At 34.7% G+C, this 21,365-nt stretch overlaps 1 protein-coding gene across 1 annotated transcript; it reads right to left on the minus strand.

Annotated features, from left to right (window-relative positions):
- Positions 1-4,987: 4,987 nt before the first annotated feature.
- Positions 4,988-21,292, minus strand: LOC100374214 (uncharacterized). Its single transcript, XM_002731743.3, has 9 exons — positions 21,248-21,292; positions 20,730-20,922; positions 18,387-18,569; positions 17,599-17,711; positions 15,008-15,211; positions 12,888-12,990; positions 12,174-12,257; positions 10,391-10,424; positions 4,988-10,200 (listed from the first exon to the last, which is right to left on the minus strand). The coding sequence occupies exons 1-9, from the start codon at positions 21,278-21,280 to the stop codon at positions 8,847-8,849; spliced, it is 2,301 nt and encodes a 766-aa protein (XP_002731789.1). The 5' UTR covers positions 21,281-21,292; the 3' UTR covers positions 4,988-8,846.
- Between the last annotated feature and the right edge of the window lie 73 nt (positions 21,293-21,365).

The raw sequence follows: 21,365 nt of genomic DNA on the forward strand, positions 1-21,365 counted from the left end.
ATTTGTAGCGTCAGATGTGACGTAATAGAAAGTGTTATTTGGATTGACCTTGGAACGACATATTCATGGTGAGTAACCCGTGTAACTGCGTCTACATTCGTCTTGGCTGTCGACAGATATATGTACTAGTGTGAGCCTATGGCTCACAGAAACCGTCATTTTATATAAATTCAAGTCTCCTACTGAGAGAATCAATGCTATCAATGTTAGAATATACTTAACAAAAAAGAAGTTATTCCTTCTTACTTACGTTGCAGTTGTTTTTAATAGGCTTAAAGGACGGAAATCGCCGTGCGGCGCTCATTCAAAGTCTATGCAAGCAGACAATGTGTTATGTATACGTCTCATTTTATTTATGTATTATTCCAGTGGTGTATACCGGTATGGTCGTGTCAATGTCATAGCTAATAACCAAGGTAATCATATCACGCCCTCCTACGTTGCTTTCACATCGCGAGCGCCTCGTCGGTGATGGCGCCCTCAATCAACTGACGCTGAACCATGAAAACACTGTATTCAATGTAAAACGACTGATAGGACGAAACTGGGATGCAAAAAACATTGCAGGAAGATGTACAAGGTTTTCCATTCAAAGTAAGACAGTCACGCACGGACACTTGCCTTGCACTGAGCTTTGATAATTCATATTAATTGATATTGTGTATGTTTGTCGATTATTCCTAAATTCGGAATAATGATTGTGCACATTCGTATTTGAATTGAGTTCATAGAATATTGTTTTAATAAGTCATTTTTACAACCGTTGTATACGTTGCATGAAGATATACACATATTCAATATATATTTTATGACTGATATATAACGTGTGTCACGTGTAGTCCAAGACGCAGTCACTCGTTTCGAAACACCGGACTTCACTACTTATTCATACTTAACTTGTTCTAGTTTTGCTATCATGCTGAACACAGATAACCTACAGATAACTACCTATTTGCTAATCACTAACACAAAACCACTCCACTACAATTGAGAAAATTGTTATTCTTTACTTGATTTATGCCGAATGAAACCAAAATGATCTCCAGAAATAGTTAATAATATCCGTCACCGTTATTGACAGCGTGCCGTAATTTTGCGGTATTGCACTGAGTATTTTCATCCTACCATATTTGGAATTGCGAATTCTAAATATGAAGCGATTACGCACACAAGCCTCCTCTAATAATAATAATAATAATAATAATAATAATAATAATAATAATAATAATAATAATAATAATACATGGCAGCCCCCAGGGTTTGACCGGACTTCATATAAAGAAGTTCATACTTTTTGGTGTCCTCGTAATAACGTCATATTATTAAATATAGTTTACAAGATAACTCTTATTACAATACCGGCTTACAAGTTATGTACTGTTATACCACTCTTTGGTTTGTCGGTCAGTTTCTTTGGTGGAATCGGTCCGGGTTTACTCGAAACTCGTGTGTGAGAGTGCAACTCCCCCTTCCCTCAATCTTTGACAAGAACATTTTCTGTCCAGTGGCAAGATCCCCTCTACCAACAGAGCTAAGCAGTTGATCGATGAGGCAATTCAACGAGTGACCCCTGTTTACGGATGTGTCGTGTACATATCAGGGTCGTTTTTTTCTGATCATCGGCCTATTAGTCAGGGGATTTACGTAACATACGCACGCTGCGGTTAGTGGAAAATTCACCAAAAACGACTACAACACCGGTACAACATTCCCGGTACAACATAGTTAAAGGGGAACTAAATAGAGCCTATTTTGGTGTTTGTATTTATCAAGTTATGTATATTGATTATAAATTTGCAAAAAAAAATTAAAAAAAATGATTATCTTCAGAGTTATGATGATTTAAATATGAGAAACCATAAACCTGCGAAGGACTTCCGTTTGCGCCATCTTGCCATAAAAAAACGCCCTCATGAGGTATAAACAGGTAAGGCAATAAAGCATGATAACGAAATAGTATCTGATTAAATATAAGCAACTTAGGGAGCCATAGCTGGCTGGACTGGTGAATTGACTTCTAGTCTAGGTTGTTTCGACTTTTACGTTAATGTTATTTACAAGCATATCAACATACAAACATTATGGATGTGCGATTGATCGAGACAGGCATTTTGTTTTGTTTTTTGTCTGTCTAATAAATGCTGTTTCCAGTACTGCACTGTGCGGCGTGCAAATTATTCAAAGTATGGATGCTGGAGTATGCAATCTTGAGTTCGTAGGGTGGTGGTGGAAACATTTTCGTCCATGTATTCACGGGGCTGCACTGGCAAATCATGGGACAAGTGTCACAGGAACACCAAGCAGATTGTTCACAGACTTCCGTGTAATTTGAAATAAAACTTTCATCCGAACAAGGGGCATCGTCGACGTAATACTCTCATCACTCACACTGGACTGAATTGAATCTTCACAGTATACCGTACTTCCTTGATCATAAGCCCGGAGGCACGAACACGTAAAGGAAAAGTAAGGGATGAGCTTATACTCGAGGACCAACTCAGAAAAAATGATTTTGTTTTAGGGTTAAACACTGTAACCATCTTGCAAACAACAAAAAATTATCCAAAAAAAATATTCGTTCACCACGCCGGGCTCGGGAAAATAATACTTATTTTTGAAAAAAAAATGCGTCATTGATTTGAACGATACTTACAATGAAGAAACAAACATGTTCATAAAAAACACACACATTTTATTACAATACGATTTACATACCGTCTGAATTTACGGTGAAATAATGGGTAGGGTCTGTGAGGAAACAGTGGACGAAAGCATTTATCATTATCTTCGTTTTGGTATGTTTTCGATCGTACGCAAACTCTCGACGCAAAACAATTTTCCACCACGAGTTTTTTCAGCACGATTTGACCTGGAACAACTTCCTTTGACATAACAGGTCATGTCTTTCATTAACCAATCAAAATGATGTGTCGTAATGATGAAATTTTCCGATTATTGACGATGATTTTTTAGCGCAATGCGGAAGTGAATTACCGCAATGTTAAAATGCGATCTGTAGCACTGATTGCAACGAAATAACGATGATTTTTTTCCCTAAAAACTGGTTATTCGCAATTTCCGAAATATAAACGACGGTTAATAGTAACCGTGGGTAAACTGAGTATGGAGGAAGAATTTAAACACCTTTCTCGGTCACCAACATGTCTCATCGTTCAAACCCTAGGCCTTTCATGATAGTCTCAAAGTAAACCATGCCCAATAACCAGGTACACGCCTTGACAATCACATATTTGGCTTTTCGAAGGCTACTACTCAAAGAAATATGGATTACTCCAGAATTACAACATCGATGTTCATCCTGAGTAAATGACAGAATAGAAACGATGCGAATCACGTTGTGTACGTTCGCCATGCACTCTGAACTTAAAATTAATGCGAGTTTTCTCATAAAACTAAAAGCATGAACCAAACTAACATGCCAATCACGATTATTATGAAATGAAACACACCTTTTACACGCATATTTTAAAGAATATCGTCGACGCCCAGTAAAAACACTCTGGGCTTATAATCGTGAATGCCCTCAACTCGATAAATAGTGGTATTATACCAAGTAAAAACATAGGGATGGGCTTCATACTCGGGAGGGGCTTACGATCGGGGAAGTACGGTACTTTAACGCAATTGGGCTTTCACTCTGAGAATACTGTGGTTCAAACGCATAAGGCTCTAACCCAAGTTTTAAAAAGCACATTGTGCATATAAAAGTTGAGTTTATACTAATAGTACACAATGCTAGGCAGCATGAACGGCTATGTACAATGGCGTATACGAATGCGATCAGATACTAAAACGTCATAGCTTTGAAAAGTACCCGGATGTTAAATATGTTCGTTCGTTAATTATTCCCCTCCATGAATGGCCTCCATGGCAAGCACTTCAAATGCCTTATCAAGCTACAGTTATAATTAAAACAAAATTAAACCACTGCAATATTATTTCGAATACAGTTTAGAATATACACAACTATAAATTAAGGCCGCATTTAGGTTCGCTGTAATCAACGGGTAATTCGGGTGCTTACCGATTAAATCAAATTGTTTCTTGTACTAAAAGCAATACGGCTATCCCATATCGATTAACCCGTAGAAATAAGCCGTAGGTTAACTATTAGTTAACTGTAGCAATTGCACTTTGCATATAAATACAACCCCAGTTGAGTATGATCTGCACAAAAAAGATAGATTTTGAAGAAAAGTGACACAGATTTTAGCCGATTGTCAATTTCCGGGAACGATAAATACCCCCTAAAATACTATTTCTTGACATCAACAAGTACCTTGCACAAAACGAGACATTCCGTGTCACAAGAAACAATAGTAAACTGTGCACGGTGGATTCCATACGCCTTATTTCTCATGCTCTAGGAATTGTATACGTGATCACGTGATACCAATGATGTAACACTGACCACGTTGTACTGTGCTAAACTATCAACCTGATAGGAGGTAGCTCACTGATCTAACGAGAACACTGTCGTTGGCTTTTGGGCTATTTTCATTATACGATTTTCGTGTTAGATAATGAATATTCATCATTGATCATTATGCAGATCTTGCGCCTAAAGCGCAACTGCTTTAATTTTGGTATGCAAATTTTATAAGTAGAATGTCCCCAATTCAGAACGATCAACGCTCACTCACATGCGTACAGCAATCCGCACTATAGAACAAGCGTTTGCGGATTTTTATAGCATATTTCATTTGAAAATAGGTGCATGGTCCATTTTCCAAATACGAACTTTATTTCAGCTCTGACTTTATATCCTAGAAGGGTACTCGTAGTCGGCTTTATCCTATACAAAATAAAAAAATACAATATTTTTTTTACTTTTGCGTAGCCTTTTCAAGCTAATTTCCAAGAACTTTGAAATCTGCGAATGTCTAGATTCTAGAAACGTAACACAAATACAAGTGTTTACAATAAATCTAACTTGAAAAAATATACAAACATTCATTGCACGAGCTTGTTTTAATCAATTATTTATTTCATTTTATGGATTCATAATACAAACCCAATAAGACTAGTCAGTGCGAGACTGAATGTTATATACACATAAATATCGACTATTTTATATATTAAGGATCGAAAGAGGGTGTTAAGTACGATTGCCGTTGACCTGTTTTGACATGATGAACTATGGTAATTCTTAACGTGCCACTTTGATACATGCATAAAATTCCAAAACAATCTTTTAGCACTAGTATGTAATACAATAACGAAATTGTATGGCGTGAGATGAAAGGATACTCGAAATTAAGTTATTTTAATGCATTAAAAAAAATTATAGTTTTAAAAAAATACATTGTAAACTAGAGTAGACTGGCTTGCACCATGCATGTGGTAAATGTAATCATAGTCACATAGCCCCAATTTTGCATAAATAAAACCAAACCTGTGTATACCGACAAGACAAGGGTCTTCATTAAAATGTACTTCATAAACAGATTGTCTTCACATGGAGGTTGAATTATTTTTTTCTCAATGAATCGTCAACACATTTGTCCAGAAATTGAGATGGTATTATTACAGGTGTAAAAAAAAAAACATTTATTCGAGTTAATCAAACTCATATAGGTTGTAGACATTAAAACATTGTTTTATAAATAGAATAGAAGGATGGTCACATAAGACAGTTGGTCTTTACACACAGGTTGCTATTACCTTGTGCCTTGGGATTGTCTAAACGTAGCATATGAAAGTGTCTTTTATATGGCGTATGTCACTAATACAAACTTGATCTATAAGGAAATGATTTCTGTTATAAACCCAAATTTAGCAGAATAACTGTAATTGGCATATTTTTTATTCAATTAAACACCCAAAATATTTCACACAAATTCGGAGAAAAAAACATGTAAATTGATACTGAGTATGTGGAAGACGCCAAACATCTCCATTTTCAAAAAGCAAAACATTATTGTTATAGGTAAATACATATATCTTAACTGTAAAGTTATGTACCTTGCTTTGGAAGAATTATCTGCATATAAAATATTAGATTTATTTAACATATTCAGGTATAATAATTGACTTAAAACTTCACAAACGTCAATCAAATGAGATTCACAGAACACCGAATAAGTTTAATGTTTCCGTTTATCTGACGTCAATTCGGCAGTAAAAGAATCTGTTCAATACAACTATCCTCGCTAAGATTACAGAACACAAGATACCATGTCACGGAAATACAAAAAATATATAAACAAATAAGATAAATAGTTATGCTACAAAAATATATGTACGACTGAAGATTATAACTTTTGGCAAATAAACACTCCTTGCCATTGAATTTATAATAAAATACATCTTGAGTGATAAGATTTGTACTCTGTTTAGTTAATAGTTTCAGTCTTTTTTGATGTCATTCACCCATCATGTAAAATTAAATATCTAATAAATAATTTTTCAAATTAATATGTGGTTAATATTAAACAATAGAATGTCACTATTGCGCTTTGCATTGCCATTACCCTTTGAAGCCCGAAACAGATCATCCTCTCAGAACACAAATCAGCATGAATGTCGAGATTGTGGGAGAGCAAGAAGCATTGAAGGTAAGTTACCTTTATATATGTTTTTCTGAGGGATAAGAACCCCCATTAATTTTAAAACAAAATGTTTGGAAAGCAGGATATCTACTTTTATAATAATGTGTATACATTGTTCTGGGAGTGATGTGAGAATGCAACTTTAAGAACGGTCTCCAATTGGAAAATTATATAAATATATTTTCAACAATAATATTTGACCACAGTCAAAATGAGATGAGCATACACCCCACACAGAGTCTGAATACAAATGTAATACAAGTGCATTGCAGGATATGTACTATCAACCACCAATGACCATAATGTGGTAGTGAAATGGCAACGAGATTTCAGTTTACTCTCCATCAAGGACATCTTCATAACTTTCCACAATATCCTACACATTAGTATGTATAGATGTTTAATATGTATGCGTATTCAAGTTATCCTATAACTATCAAATTGATTATCTTGATATATATTGTTAATAGCGACAACAATTACTGTTCATAGTTGCAATCAATAGACTTTTTTCCTTTTAAGTGTACTTCAAGAAATATACTGATAGGAGACAATTAGGTTGGAAATGAGTGGAAATGGTAGAGGGGAAAGCACTGTCCCTGAAAAGCATGATTACACAATTAAAGGAAGAGGGGCGTCACCTGCGCTAGCGCCGGAATTGAGTCCCAAACGACCACACGCTATAAACGCAAAGGCTTATGGGTAAAGGCTTGTTTGTAAACAATGACACGCTATGGCCATCTGACGCATGCGCAGGTGACGACTCTCCCGCTTTAAGTATTTCATCAACGTATGTGTTTTTTTGATTTTCAGAGTCCTTGTCGTGTACAATCTGAATAAATATACTTTTTATTCTGGAATATATTAACTAAAAACAAACTTCCTTTCTTATATGCAAGACATCTGTAAAATGAACCATTTACTTATTCGATTTTAAAAAATAAACTAGCAAATGACAGTGTTTATAATGTGCCAATGATATTTCATTTATATCTCGACTTAAGCACCACCAATATATGTTCTAGTCAATTAGAATTTTGCATTTAGGCAGACATGGCCTTAAACACTTAGCACATTTTGTGACTCACAACAATACTGAGGGTTCACCTCTGTGATGAAATGCATAGGATAGATTTCAAATTCCTCTAAATGTTCTTAGATTAATAAATGCCAGTATAATCCCTGATGAGTAATAATAATTACGTACATACACTACCGGTATATTTAAGTAGTATCTTGAGACATGATCATTGTATATACATAAACAAAATAAACTTGGGATTACTGATTTATGCTAAACTATAATTATTATAATATAAATTCAATATTATATTTCATATGTGCCATATTTTCATTAACGCCATCAAGTACATGAATTTTCGAAATGTGAATCATCGAAATTTGCAAGGAAATAGTCAAAATATGCATTTTCCAATGGTTTCCATGATAAAATTAACTCCATATAAGATATTTCCAAATCCTGTTGTAACATGAGTAGAACAAGTTGTATTATAAATCATATGAATCATAATCTTGTTCAAACACTTTCGAGTTTCCAGTGTCATAATAGTTTTCCAATTAATATTTTTAAAATTTATTTCGGGTCAAAATGCCGTAATATAATAGAAATACATGTACAAGAATGTACTTATAATGGAGTTATAACTTTATAAAAATAACGACTAAGTTATATTATGGTATGGACTACGTGAATACACCTTTTTTTTTTTTAGATCACGCACGTCTCAACTCTGAGATGTTCTATAATATACATTTTACTGGGTGCATTTAAGGCAATATCTAGACAGCAGCATTCAAAAGACCTAAACACTATAAGGTTTTAAATTCATTGGTCTGTGAAGAAAACAAGATTCCATTATTAAATTCTAATATTAAGTAGCTTTCTAAATTAAGTACATGGAGCTATTGGCGGTATAACATGCTCAAAATTTCAAAATGTATTTTTTTTTTTAGATTTGGGGGATGACAAACTACTAAAATCTGGTGTTTATGGTGGTGTTCCGAGTTTATTCAATCGATAAGTTTTTTTTTCCCAGAGCTGTACTTCTTATTTGGTTTAATATACGTATTCTTTAAGAATTATCATTGATATTATTTACCATAACATTTTTTTATATACATGTTGTCGATTGTTTTTTTTACTTTTCCCCGAGTCTGATAATACATTTTTTTTCGTAAATGTTACAGACTCTACTACTACTATTACACGATATGTCCAACAATGTAGTTATTACCTGTCAGCAATTCACACCACTAGATTGACAGTTCCGTTTCTGGAGGTGACTTGGTAAACATCTTAGTCTTACTAGAAGTTTTAAAACCCTTCATGCTTGATGGTGATTTTGACTTCACAAGATTAATTGGAGCTGAGCTAGCTGCAGATTCATCAGCTCCATCAGTAGAAACCTGTTTCACTATATTTTTACTGGATTTTTTTCTGTTAGGAATGTCAATACTTGTGGAATGACTGGCTGGTTTAATTGGGTTCTGTGATGGTGGCCAGTCAGGTAATGGTGGTGGTAGGTCACCAAGAATATTTGAATCTGAGTATGACCTGTTTAACGTTGGGCGTACATGCTCATACGACGATGAATCTCCATCGATATCAACATAGTTATGCCTTCTAAATTTCTTCCTTTTATCTCTATTGACTTGTATACCCTTTATGTCTATATCCAAATAACTGTGCATACACCGAAGATGCACTGTCCCAGGTGGGGGTGCTGGGAGTCTTCTATGTGGAAGCCAATCTGGTAGAGGCCTGTCAGCTATTGAAGAACATTCATGTCCAGGACTTAAGGAGAGTCTCTCAAAAAGATTATCACATGAGGCCGATCTTGCCAGCTTAAATGGAGGGCTAAAGAGTATAGGCGTTTTACTTTCTTCTTCTAACTCAAGGTATGGAGGAACTTTGCCAGTTCTTCTTAAGTTTAAGTTGGAGTATTCTTCAGGAGTATGAGGTGCCATGATTACACTATCATCCTGAGACTGTGCCCGATCTTTGAAATGAAACCTCTTTGGCAAACTCCTTGTGAAGGATGATGGAGAGTTCACAAAAGCTTCATTTTCATATGATTTAAAACTGTTACTGGGTTTTATTAACGGCGAATTCTCGTAGCTACTGAGGATAGAATGTTGTAATGTTGTGTTCTCGTAGGATGCTGCAGGTGAAGTCATATGTTCATACGGACTACCTGATGCCCGTTTCTTTTTAACAGAACCTGGGTTGGAAACCTTGCTGGCATTTTTTTTCACTGCTCCACCTGAGGGTTCAAGTTTAAAAGATGCATCTATTTGCTCCAACTGAATAGGCTTCTTTCCTGTCTCTCCATGGGGTGACATGCTGTCACTTGGAGACCTAAACTCCCCTGACATATTCCACCATGAATCCTCATCCTTAAAACTACTTAAGTTGGTCTGTGACATATCAATATAGGATCCTTTGTCGTCCTTCAGTCTGTGTAGTTCCGATTTTTGCATTGGATGAGCTCTGTGTTGATTCAGCTGAGCAGAATTTTCTAACGGTGACCTCATAATTTTTAAGCCATTTGTTGGTCGCTCAGGAAGAGCAGGAGTCGATTGCTCCACAAGATAGATGGATTCTGGCCTGTGAATGAAAGAAAACTTATAAGTTCTCTGATAAAAAAATAAAAACTACTTCATTGTATAAAAGATCCTGTCTCAGTGTCTTTGATGTCACTACTAAATATTTACTGGCCTCTCATCTTATGAATCCCAAGTTGCTGATTGTAGTGTGCATTATTTCATAGTATATATCACATTATGAGAAATCTCACCTATTGTAGACATGGTACCGAGCTTCTGACGATTCTATATAAAAAACATAATAAGAGATTTTTACAAGAAAACAGTTAAAATGATTGCTTTGTAGGACAACAGCTTGGAATCTCGAAAAAAAATTCACAGGATTCATGCTAGCCTGATAGATATATAAATATAAACAATGTTAAAATTACATCATGGAGTTATTATGCAGGAACAAATACTTTTTGCTGATATTTTGGGATGCTATGTCTTACTGCATTATGAGTACAAGTGGAAAATAATGTATAACAGCAAGAAAGCCTTCAGAAATGACAGATCCCCTGGTACATTTAATATAAGTACTAGTTCATAACAATTTAATGAGGTTCGATGACTATACTGGTAACACTGTGAACATCTATACGTGCAATAGTTGTCCTCATATGACTTTTTACAGACAGGCTCTAGTAACCACTAAACCCCTGCCAGCAACATACTGGGAGATAACAAGTTTTTCACAAAAATACTGCAATATATGCACTCAGAAAAATCGGGATCACACAAGACAGTAGATGTCCCGAACTAGAACATCTAATTTCAATTTCAATCCCTGAAGCAGTTTTAAAAACACCATGTATCCATTTTTATCAACAGATAATATCAAGAACTTCAGATTGACAGTCACAATGACAAAGTAACTTGACACTGCACTATGTGTCAGGTCAAATAGCTGGATAAAGCAATGGTAAGCAGCTCTCATAATTATTTATATACAGAATAGGTTGCCTGTGGCAGACCCATGATCAGTAGACGTAAGTTCTAATCAGAACCCGGGCTTGAACACCAAAAAGGTGTTCACTATGCACAATACCACAACATGGAGTCAAAGCATATTCACAAAGGAGAATTTGACATGTTGAAAAAATCTGCTAACACCAAGTTACCCTTGAATTGGTTTGACTGAGTTGGGTAGAGTAGCCAATTTGGCAAAATCTTAATATCACTTCGCATTGACTCCTAACAGAATGAAGGTTAAACCAACTGGTCAAGATTCCTTCACCTAATGGATGTACATGGTGAGGTCTGGTTGACGATATCACATCAAATTGCCCAAATGCAATTATGATAATGGATAGTCACATGGTCGATCACGTACATGTATATCAGTCTTTAACTTGGAATATTGTTTCTATGTCAAATTGCACATTGTATGGTATGGTATGATATAATAATAATGTGCAGGCATTTTGATAGCACTATATCCAGAAAACTGTTCATGGACACTATACATTATTACCCCTGTTCACTGGGCATAATAAACCAATCTGTAGACTACCCTCAACTTACTAGAAGCATACAGCCTGGGCTACTAAAGGCACATCAGAGCTAAATACATGCATAGCAATCACTACCATACCAGGTAACCATTTATTAACCACTACTGGGTGGAGAGAAGCACATGAATAAAGTGCCTTGCTCAAGGGACACAACATCATGTCCCGGTAATATTCAAACCAACAACCTTCTTAGTGTGAGTTAAAATTCATAGCCATATTGTAGCACGATGTCAAAGCTGGATAAATATGGTTATGTTTCAACATTATAGAGCATATTAAGCACTTTGTGAAGACAACAGAAACAATGTGAAAGCACACATTAACACAGAATTTCACAATATCATAAATCCAGGTAAAACTCCTGAAATACATTTAGCCTACAGTCTCACTAACATAATATAGGAAAATCAAAGAATGCTCAGACTATTAATGCTCCTGAAATTTGTGTTTCTGTCTTTATACTACAAGCATAATTTACCTGAACTGATTTGATGATGCAAAGCAGGTCTTGGTGCTGCTGCTGGTACGTCAATACATGCTGAAACTGACAACTGTTCAGAGACTAAAATGAAAGAACAAGTCAAGACCAATCTAGTGATTGTGCATGCATTTATAGTGTTGACATTTTTCTTATATTCTTCAATATTTCTGGAAATGAACCCTAATTTTGGAGCAAACTGACAAAATTTGAGTCAATTTTCACTCATCAAAAAAATTGTCCCAATCCCTGAACGACTATAAACAGGACTATTATGTGAATTTGTGAAGAAAAGATGGAACTGGTGGTGAACCGGTTTCCAAAATCACTTAATTTGAGGATTAGCCATTTTGCCACTAACAATGTAACATTTTTGGACTATATTTTTTTCTGTTTGTGAGCTCACAGCATAATGTTTTGCACATATCATCCACTGAATAAGCTGATGTGAAACACAACAAGTGAGTTCCTGGATACACACAACAACATTGTTTAAATTCTATGTGTTTTTTTAATATTTATTCCTGATCCCATTTAGTGTCAAATAATTTAGAAACAGAAAAAATTTCACTTTTGATGTATTTTTTACTTTCTTTGTCCTTTGCTTCATCAAAAAATCAATCATTACCTGCAGAATTTCCTTTGAAAAATCTGCAAAATAATTTGGGGGGAAGGGAGAGGGGAAGAGAATATTTTGGCCCAATGGTATTTTACCTGGAGTTGGTAACAAACCAAACGTGGCCAATCTCAAGCAATCGTATTCTTCTGCCACTTCATCAATTTCTTTTTTAGAATTCCTCCTGCTTTCTGTGATTGACTGCAAATAAAAAAAAAAAAAATTGATCTAGAATAACTGCAAGGAAAAGATGTATAATTATAAGGGTATCATGAGAATACTGCAAGGAATGCACATATGCACCATTACATCACCTCATATGATCCAACTATACTGTAAAGTTCAAATGCCATTAACCTTTCCACCACCAGACTATCTCACCAACATTTTTCTGCATTTGTTTTTCTTATATTCTTCAATATTTCTGGAACTGAACCCTAATTTTGGAGCTAACAGACAAAATTTGAGTTCATTTTCAGTTTTTACTCAAAACATTTGGCTATTTTTGTCCAATCTTCTGAAGGAAAGTGCTGACTATAAACTAAACTATTTTGTGAATTTGTGTTGAAAAGGTTAAGGAAATGAACATGCTGGGAATGACGTCATTTTCAACTAATCAATCAAATTTACTGTGACTGCATTCATTGACAATCAATTTTAAGCCTTTATTGTAGAAGTCTTGAAAATCACAATGATTCTAGCCTAACCATGCAGGTCGACGAAACTAGACCAAATTGCCATGATTGTTTGATTATGGGGTATTCATTATAAAACTTGCAAATAGAAGGAAAAAGGGTAAAAAATAAAAATACCCTTAAAAAATTGCAAAACAAATTACAAGAGAATTCATGTTAAACAAGTCATTGAAAATGACACAGTCCCCGTTAAATTTTTAAAAGTTCTTTTTGTGCTCGTCATATTGAAGCGGAGGGGTTGTCGTGAGCATGTCCTTTAAACTTGAGTTCCAAGTGGTGTATACAACAGATTGTGTTCCTTGTAGTAGTAATATGGCCAAAAATAAAAACAGCCGTCTTTGATCTGATTATGAAACACACTGATATGTATGTGCCAAATATGAATGAAAATGGTACATAAATTGTGTAAATATAGCAGTAAGGCCAAAAAGTCAGATGGCTGTCAATAGACCATTCTTGACCAGATTTTGAAACAAATTGTCATGGAAATGCATCTTAACATGTATAAAGTACATGTATGTGCCAAATTTGTATGAAAACTGACAGAGCACGTCCAAGATACCCCATAAAAAAACAAGATGCTAGCCAGTCGACCATCTTTGATCCAATTGCGAAATAAATCATCATGGAAATGTATCCTAACATGTATAATCTATGTACCAAGTTTGAATGACAACTGACAAAGCATGTCCAAAATACAACATTTTCAAAAAACAAGTTGGCTGCCAGTCGGCCATTTTTAATCAAATCACCTACACCACTGCATGTGCACATGTCCCACATAAGGTACTAGGCACATGCAAAGAATGAACGGAATCAATCCACAGGATTTTGAAATATGACTCTGGACAGAGTGACGGACGGACGGACACACGGACAGACTCAGGAACTCACGGATGGTCGGGGACATGTATCCTAACATGTATGATCTATGTACTAAATTTGAATGAAAACTGACAAAGCATGTCCAAAATACAACATTTTCAAAAAACAAGATGGCTGCCAGTCGGCCATCTTTGATCCAATTGTGAAATAAATCGTCATGGACATGTATGCTAACATGTATAATCTATGTACCAAGTTTGAATGAAAACTGACAAAGCATGTCCAAAATACAACATTTTCAAAAAACAAGATGGCTGCCAGTCGGCCATTTTGAATCGAATCGCTAAACCACTGCATGTGCATATGTCCCACATAAAGTACTAGGCACATGCAAAGAATGAACGGAATTGGTCCAAGGGATTCTGAGATATGACTCCGGACGGACACACAGACGCAGACCGAATTATAAGTCCTCGTTTTCGGACTTCATCCGAACGGGGACTAAAAAATCCCACACATACATCCCAGAGAGCAAAAAAAAATTTCAGAATCATACTTGAGTTAAACAATTTCTAGCTCAAAATTAGGTGAAGGAAAAACCCTGGTAGCACAGTAGTTCAACTCTCCTGTTTTTAAAGTTTCTTATGGTCAACACCTTAGATACAATTTTAACTTGTAAATCAAAATGAAATGTTTACCTTCAGATTTTTGTTCGACTGAGCAGTGAACTGATCCAGTAAATCAAACATGAAGTTATCTTCGGAAGGCAGAGTTAGGAATTGATAGTCTCCTTCTCCCATCGGTGATGAACGCCCAGCTTCAAAGTTGAATCTACCATCATCAGAACTTTCAAACGATCTGACACACTTCAGCGGCCACTGACCAACCAGACATCTAGAATTCTGATATTAACAAAACTTACTTGTGGTAATCCAATGTTAAAGTGCGGTGGTCGTCGCTAAGCGCGTGTTCGAATTTCATGTAAATAAACAATGTATTTTACACACGTTGTATACATTGCTACGAGTCCCATATCGAACAGGACGCGGTGGGACACGACGACTGCCGCCCTTTAACACACCTGCAGGAGCCTTTTTAGATATCGGCGATATGCGACTATTAATGGTGAGATGATAAATTGTTCGAGTTACAGACATCGAGTTACGAACATTGAGTTACAAAAACATTGAGTTACAGAAATAACCACACTCATATTTTTAAAACCATGCCTACCATTGTGAAACCACGCCCAAATTGTAACTCAATGATCAATTAACAGTTAAGAGAACTTTGAGTTACGGGCAACATACATTTTGGTTTTTGTTGAACATCCACATTCAGTAACTCGAACATTAAAGCGGGAGGGTAGTCACCTGTGCACGCGCGGGATTTGAGTCCCAAGCAATGATAACAACACATGCTAAAAACGCAAAGGCTCATGGGTAGACGTTTGTTTGTAAACACTGGCATGCTATGGCCATCTGACGCATACACAGGTGACGACACCCCCACTTTAAATAACAGTTACGGGCAACATATATTTTTTGTTTTGTTTAATTTTCAAATTTTCTAACTTGAACTTTAATTAACAGTGAGTTTTAATCATTGGAGACTTTCAGCAGACAATGTGTCAATAAAATCAGATTTTTATCAGAGTTTTATTTGTGATAATAAAATTTCAAAAAGTCAATTGCAAATTTTCACTGCTACAATATTTAGCAATTTTCACTGAATCAAGAAAATTTGTTTCTCTCAAAAGTAAAGTGGTTTACAGAATGTAACTCTACAAGAAAGGATTATAAAGACTGACAATTGTTTTTAGTTGACCTAATAAGCTCTTGCTGAAAAAAAAATAGATTGTAGGCTGCAATTTCATGACAAAACAGTGATTTTATTATTAGTTTAAGTACAATCAATTTTCAATCCAGAGAGAACTCTGATAATAGGAGTAACGTATCTGAGGTTGAATAAACAAAAACAAACAAAACAGATTGAAGTGATCCTTGCCACTAGAATGATGACATAAAAAAACACAGTTTTTTTTGTTTAATATCGTTGACAACTTATGCCACCTTTTATAAAATAAGCCAATTTTTGGTGGATACAAATTCTGCCAATTCATTTAGGACTGTTTTAAGATATTTTAAGGTAGAAGCCCACTCATCATTTTTGAAAAAGTTGGTCATAAATCGCATGACAATGTTATCTGTTTATTATGTAAAATCATGAATCTATTGTCCCATGGCACCATAAAATAGCATTGTTTTCTCTGTGTTACAGTGACGTATTTTGAGAAACTTGTCATAATATTTTTCAAAAATCATGATTTTTAAAACAACTCCATAGAGCATTTTTTGTCACTTTTTAAAACCAAGATTTTTGAAATAATTCAGGAAAACAAAAAGTCATTAACAATTTAATACTAGTAGTATTTTTCAGCCTATGATGTCATCAGCCTACAATGTGAGATGTGGCATAATGTCTCTGCCATAAGAACCTATAGTAAAATCAATATAATACTGCCAAAATGGCCACTATCCACTGAATACAACCATGGTTTTCTTGAAGATTGAGCTGGTGACATTCAACTATTTTTAGGTCAATATTCTTACGGTTTATTCTGGGTATTCATGAGTAGGCTTCTACTTTAATCAAAATATTGATGGATAGATGACACTAATGGCAAAATGAGTAAAAAAAAAAGTACTGTAATCAATGAAATAATATATCTAAACATTTTGCATGAAAAATACTAACTTAAATTTAGATGTGAACAATTATGACCAAAAACAGACAAGAACAAAAATGTCATCATAAATACGTAAAACATAGCATAACTATTACAACTTTGTTCACTGAGAATCTAGATTAACTGTTCAAGTCAATGTAAAAGTACATGGGGCTGGTAGAATAAGGGTTTAAAAACAAATGGATGGATAGAAACTAACAATGCAATATCTTTTCTACCCAGATAAATGCAATTTTCGGTTTATGAGTGCTTCTATTGGAGATGCATTTCCCATACAGTACTACATGTATGATAATATGATGTAAAAATGTGATTCCCCATTGTCTCTATGGCAACCAGCAAGGACAATCAGTGACTGTTAACTTCACTCACTGAAGCACATTACAAGAAAACCAAATGTGATGAGATACAAACTCATTCGTTTGCCAATCAGCCAATGCTTGGTGACTGGGGCTTGGAACGAATACAAATTTCCTTGAATTACTTAAACTCCTAATTCTAAACCCAAATTAATATAATATCTCTGGTATATCGACTGACCTGCAGAGCCAGAGTAACACCCCATGGTGATAGATGCAATAAGCACTTAGCTCCCAATGTACCAATTTTTCTATGATCATCCGTCTCTGTTGCTGTGACAATAAAACATGACCCTGGAGAAGGATAAGAGAATTTAGTCTCTGTGTTTTACTAAAAAGTGTGGTTATACATGAAGTTAACTGTCACTTCAACAATTGTCCGGAGCAGTAGAGAGGACACTGTTCTCTATTTTTGGAGTACAGACATCCTTGAGGGTGAAGGATTGTATTGACCTCTGCTGCTCGATACAATAACTGCCTGTGTGCCCTCTAACTGAAATGATTTTGTGGAGTTCGTGAGTGGAATACCAACTTGGTCAGCTTGGTTACTGTTTGAGAACAAATTTTTCAAGAAACAAAATAAAAATGTTATGTGACGGTATGAATGCACAAACTAAAATGTTGTGGCCTTTCCTTCATTTTTATACTTATAAAATGTGAATTTCTTTTTACCAAATTGCAAATTCTATAACTATTAATAGTAAGTTTTTTCAAAATCAATAGATAAATGTATGATTTTTCTGATGTATCAATGACGTGCCAGGGGGTTAGCATAACTATGGAATAAATTAATTAAAAAAAAAACGGTCTGACAGTAACTCATCATATTACGTGTAACTTAGAAGGCATACTGATTATTTTAGTGAAAGAAATTAGATTTATGGTTCAGAATTAGAATCCATTTACATTTTGAATTTACATTTTATTTACCAGTAACATAATAAAGATGGCGTCATATTTCAAACTTGCCTGGAAGATCTACACGTAGCTTAGTTTGCATCTGTAAATAAAACACCCACAGATCAAGATTGATTTCATTTTCTGCATTGAGGCGCAACTTCTCATCTGGTGTTGTGATAGCAAAGACATAGTGCTTGCCTTTTACACCAAAACACTTTTCTATCTTGTAGTGGGGCCAAAGTTTGGTTTTACCTGAAATGTAAAAGAGAACAACAACTTCCATTTATTGAACACTATGTCTAAAATTATGATGAAAAATCATTTCATTTGGAAGAAAATTAACGAGAAACGTGACTAAATCCAAAAATCCATTGAATATCAAAGCAATCATGTTCATGGCTTTCAACAAAAATACAATTGTTGATGAAAGATGTAGATATTTAGTAATAAAATCCAAGTTGGTACAAAGCTCCAGTCGCTCAATTCTGGTCATTGGTAGCAATGCCTACATCTGACTGACCACTCATATAAAAATTATGGGAATCATGTTTTTACAGGTTATTTAACTAAAAGAAGATAATCCACTTAAGGTACTTTGGGTGAACTATGGGTTAATCTCTAATGAACTATTGTAGAATACATTATTTTTGCTTGGAATTTATTTTTTTATTCATTTCACATGCAACTCATCAAAAATCAGTGAAAATATATTCTGTACAAAACACTCAAATTGAAAATGCCTTTTCAGCGAATATTAATTCCAGCTAAAACAAAGTATTTTACAGTACTTGTACAATGATGTTACATGCGCAGATACTAAATCTGGAAATGATCAAATAACACTTCAGTTACATCCTGTAAGCACGAGGAAATAAGCATGTGTGCTCACCAAGATTGTTTAGGTGGCGTTTAATTTGGAAATTTGTGTTATACTTCAACTGTCAGTTTACAAAATGCGAAAAAACAAAACAATAGAACAGAAATTTCACTTCTCCATTTTGTTTGGCTAATTGGGTAGCTACAGTATTGTCTTTGGTTAATCAAGTGACTAATTTAATGGTTGTAGCCTACTTTGTCTGCAGGGTCTATGGTGTGACTTACTAAAATTTCACGCTTTTTAATTTATATATATATTTATTCATTCATTCATTCATTCATTCATTCATTCATGAATTAATTTATTTACACATACTCACTCTCGGGAGGGAATGGCAATGCTTACAGGTAAAAGTAATAGTACACAGTTATTACACAACAGATAACAAGGATTTACAAGACAAGGGTATGCAACTCTGGTATCTATGTATTGTTGATATGCTTTGAAAACTAATCTCATTATCTGGGGAGTTCCACATATGCATTAATTCAATCCAATGTGTTTTCATTTTGGACAATCAGACTCCCCTTAGTGTCAAGCATTGACATGACTGCTATACGTTTCATACAAGATCTTTATAGCATATCAAACCATTTCCATACCCTTTTAAAATCCTTGACAATACCCAAATGAAAGGGCATGTCTTCTCTGTGACACAAATCAGATAGAAGATGAGCAACATTTTATGATGGTTGCCCGTTTATATGCCAAACACAGAAACATTCTATTTACAAAAGCAAACATAAACAATGACAACAAACTTTACTTATTAACACTTGTTAAAAATCTTGTTACCTTGAGAAATATCTGTTAATTCCTTAAAGCCAATATTTGCCAATGTATTTTGAACATCTAGCAACATCTATATTTTTAACTTCCAATTTCTAGTATTTTCTGTAATTTACACTTTTTCATGTTTTTTCTGAGTTCTTTTCTTTGCTATGTCATGTAACTTTTTTGACTCATCTTTGTGCATTGCACTTGTATCCATTATCATTATGTATCTATTTCAATGGATGTTGAGTGAATAAATAAATAAATAAATACTAGTACATAAATAAATAAATAAATAAATAAATAAATAAATAAATAAATAAATAAATAAATAAATAAATAAATAAATAAATATATTCACACTGCAACAAAGCAAATAAAATAAATACTGTGGAATACTTTATTTTTGCTATTTTCGTTGAAAGAATGATTCAGTGGAAATAAAATCCAGCGAATATCTATTTTCCTATATTTTACTTTCAACTCGTCAAAAATCAGAGAAAATAAATTCCATACAAAACACCTGAAACGTATATTCAGCAAAAATTAATTCCAGCTAAAATAAAGTATTTTACATTAGATTCACTATTCGCACCTCACTGTAAAAATAATAATACTAACAGAAACAGACAGAAAACTGATTCAATATTCGTCGAAGCCTTCATCATTGACTTCCGAAAAAAAATGTCCTTTGTCGTAACTAAAAAAAAAAAAAACCCTACACACACACAAACAATTGTAAAATCAAAGTAAACCCAAACCTTTGAATCTGTTTGCATTTTCTGGTTTCACTGGTTTCTTTTCGTAATGAATGAGAACACTGTACTCTTTATTCTCAGTCTTGTCGCGTTCTTTCTGGAGAACAAAATATAACTTTTTCCAACTTGAACTTGATTTCTTAAGGGAGAGCAAACCTTTTTGTTTGGTGGCATCGGTAGATTTCTCTAGCCACCCCTGCAAAATGTAGAATGTGAAATGTATAATGCGTATACATGCGACGGAATGTTTACAATAGATTCACCTCGACGTGTCCTTCGAGCATAAAGGAAATCCTCCAACCGAGACGCGGCCCGGTCATTGAAATTGTACACAGAAAACAAAATAAATAAAACACAGCTGATAGTCAATTTAAAACGAAAATGCCATCGCACGACGACGAACGACGGAAGACAATCGATTCCGTTGCAGCACATTTGCTTGCCTCTAAGTCCCCACACAATACAACCACATCAAGTTCACAACATACTCACAAACTCCCAAAATTCCCGACCCCTCCTACCTCATAAACATGACTCCCACCTCCATCTGCCATTTTGAAGCCCCCTAACTCGAAGAATATGTGCAAGGGGCTGCTAATGTCGATTTTTTAAAACTTTCATAGTAAAATTAAAACAAGA

Source organism: Saccoglossus kowalevskii, chromosome 17, assembly GCF_978046115.1.
Source record: "Saccoglossus kowalevskii chromosome 17, keSacKowa6.1, whole genome shotgun sequence".
NCBI lineage: Eukaryota > Metazoa > Hemichordata > Enteropneusta > Harrimaniidae > Saccoglossus > Saccoglossus kowalevskii.

Coding starts and splice junctions, on each gene's coding strand:
- LOC100374214 (XM_002731743.3), bottom strand. CDS start 21,280: ATGGCAGATGGAGGTGGGAGTCATGTTTATGAG. Junction 15,212..17,598: donor GTGTTACTCTGGCTCTGCAG/GTCAGTCGATAT, acceptor TGTTAATATCAG/AATTCTAGATGTCTGGTTGG. Junction 12,258..12,887: donor TGGTTTGTTACCAACTCCAG/GTAAAATACCAT, acceptor CTTTCATTTTAG/TCTCTGAACAGTTGTCAGTT.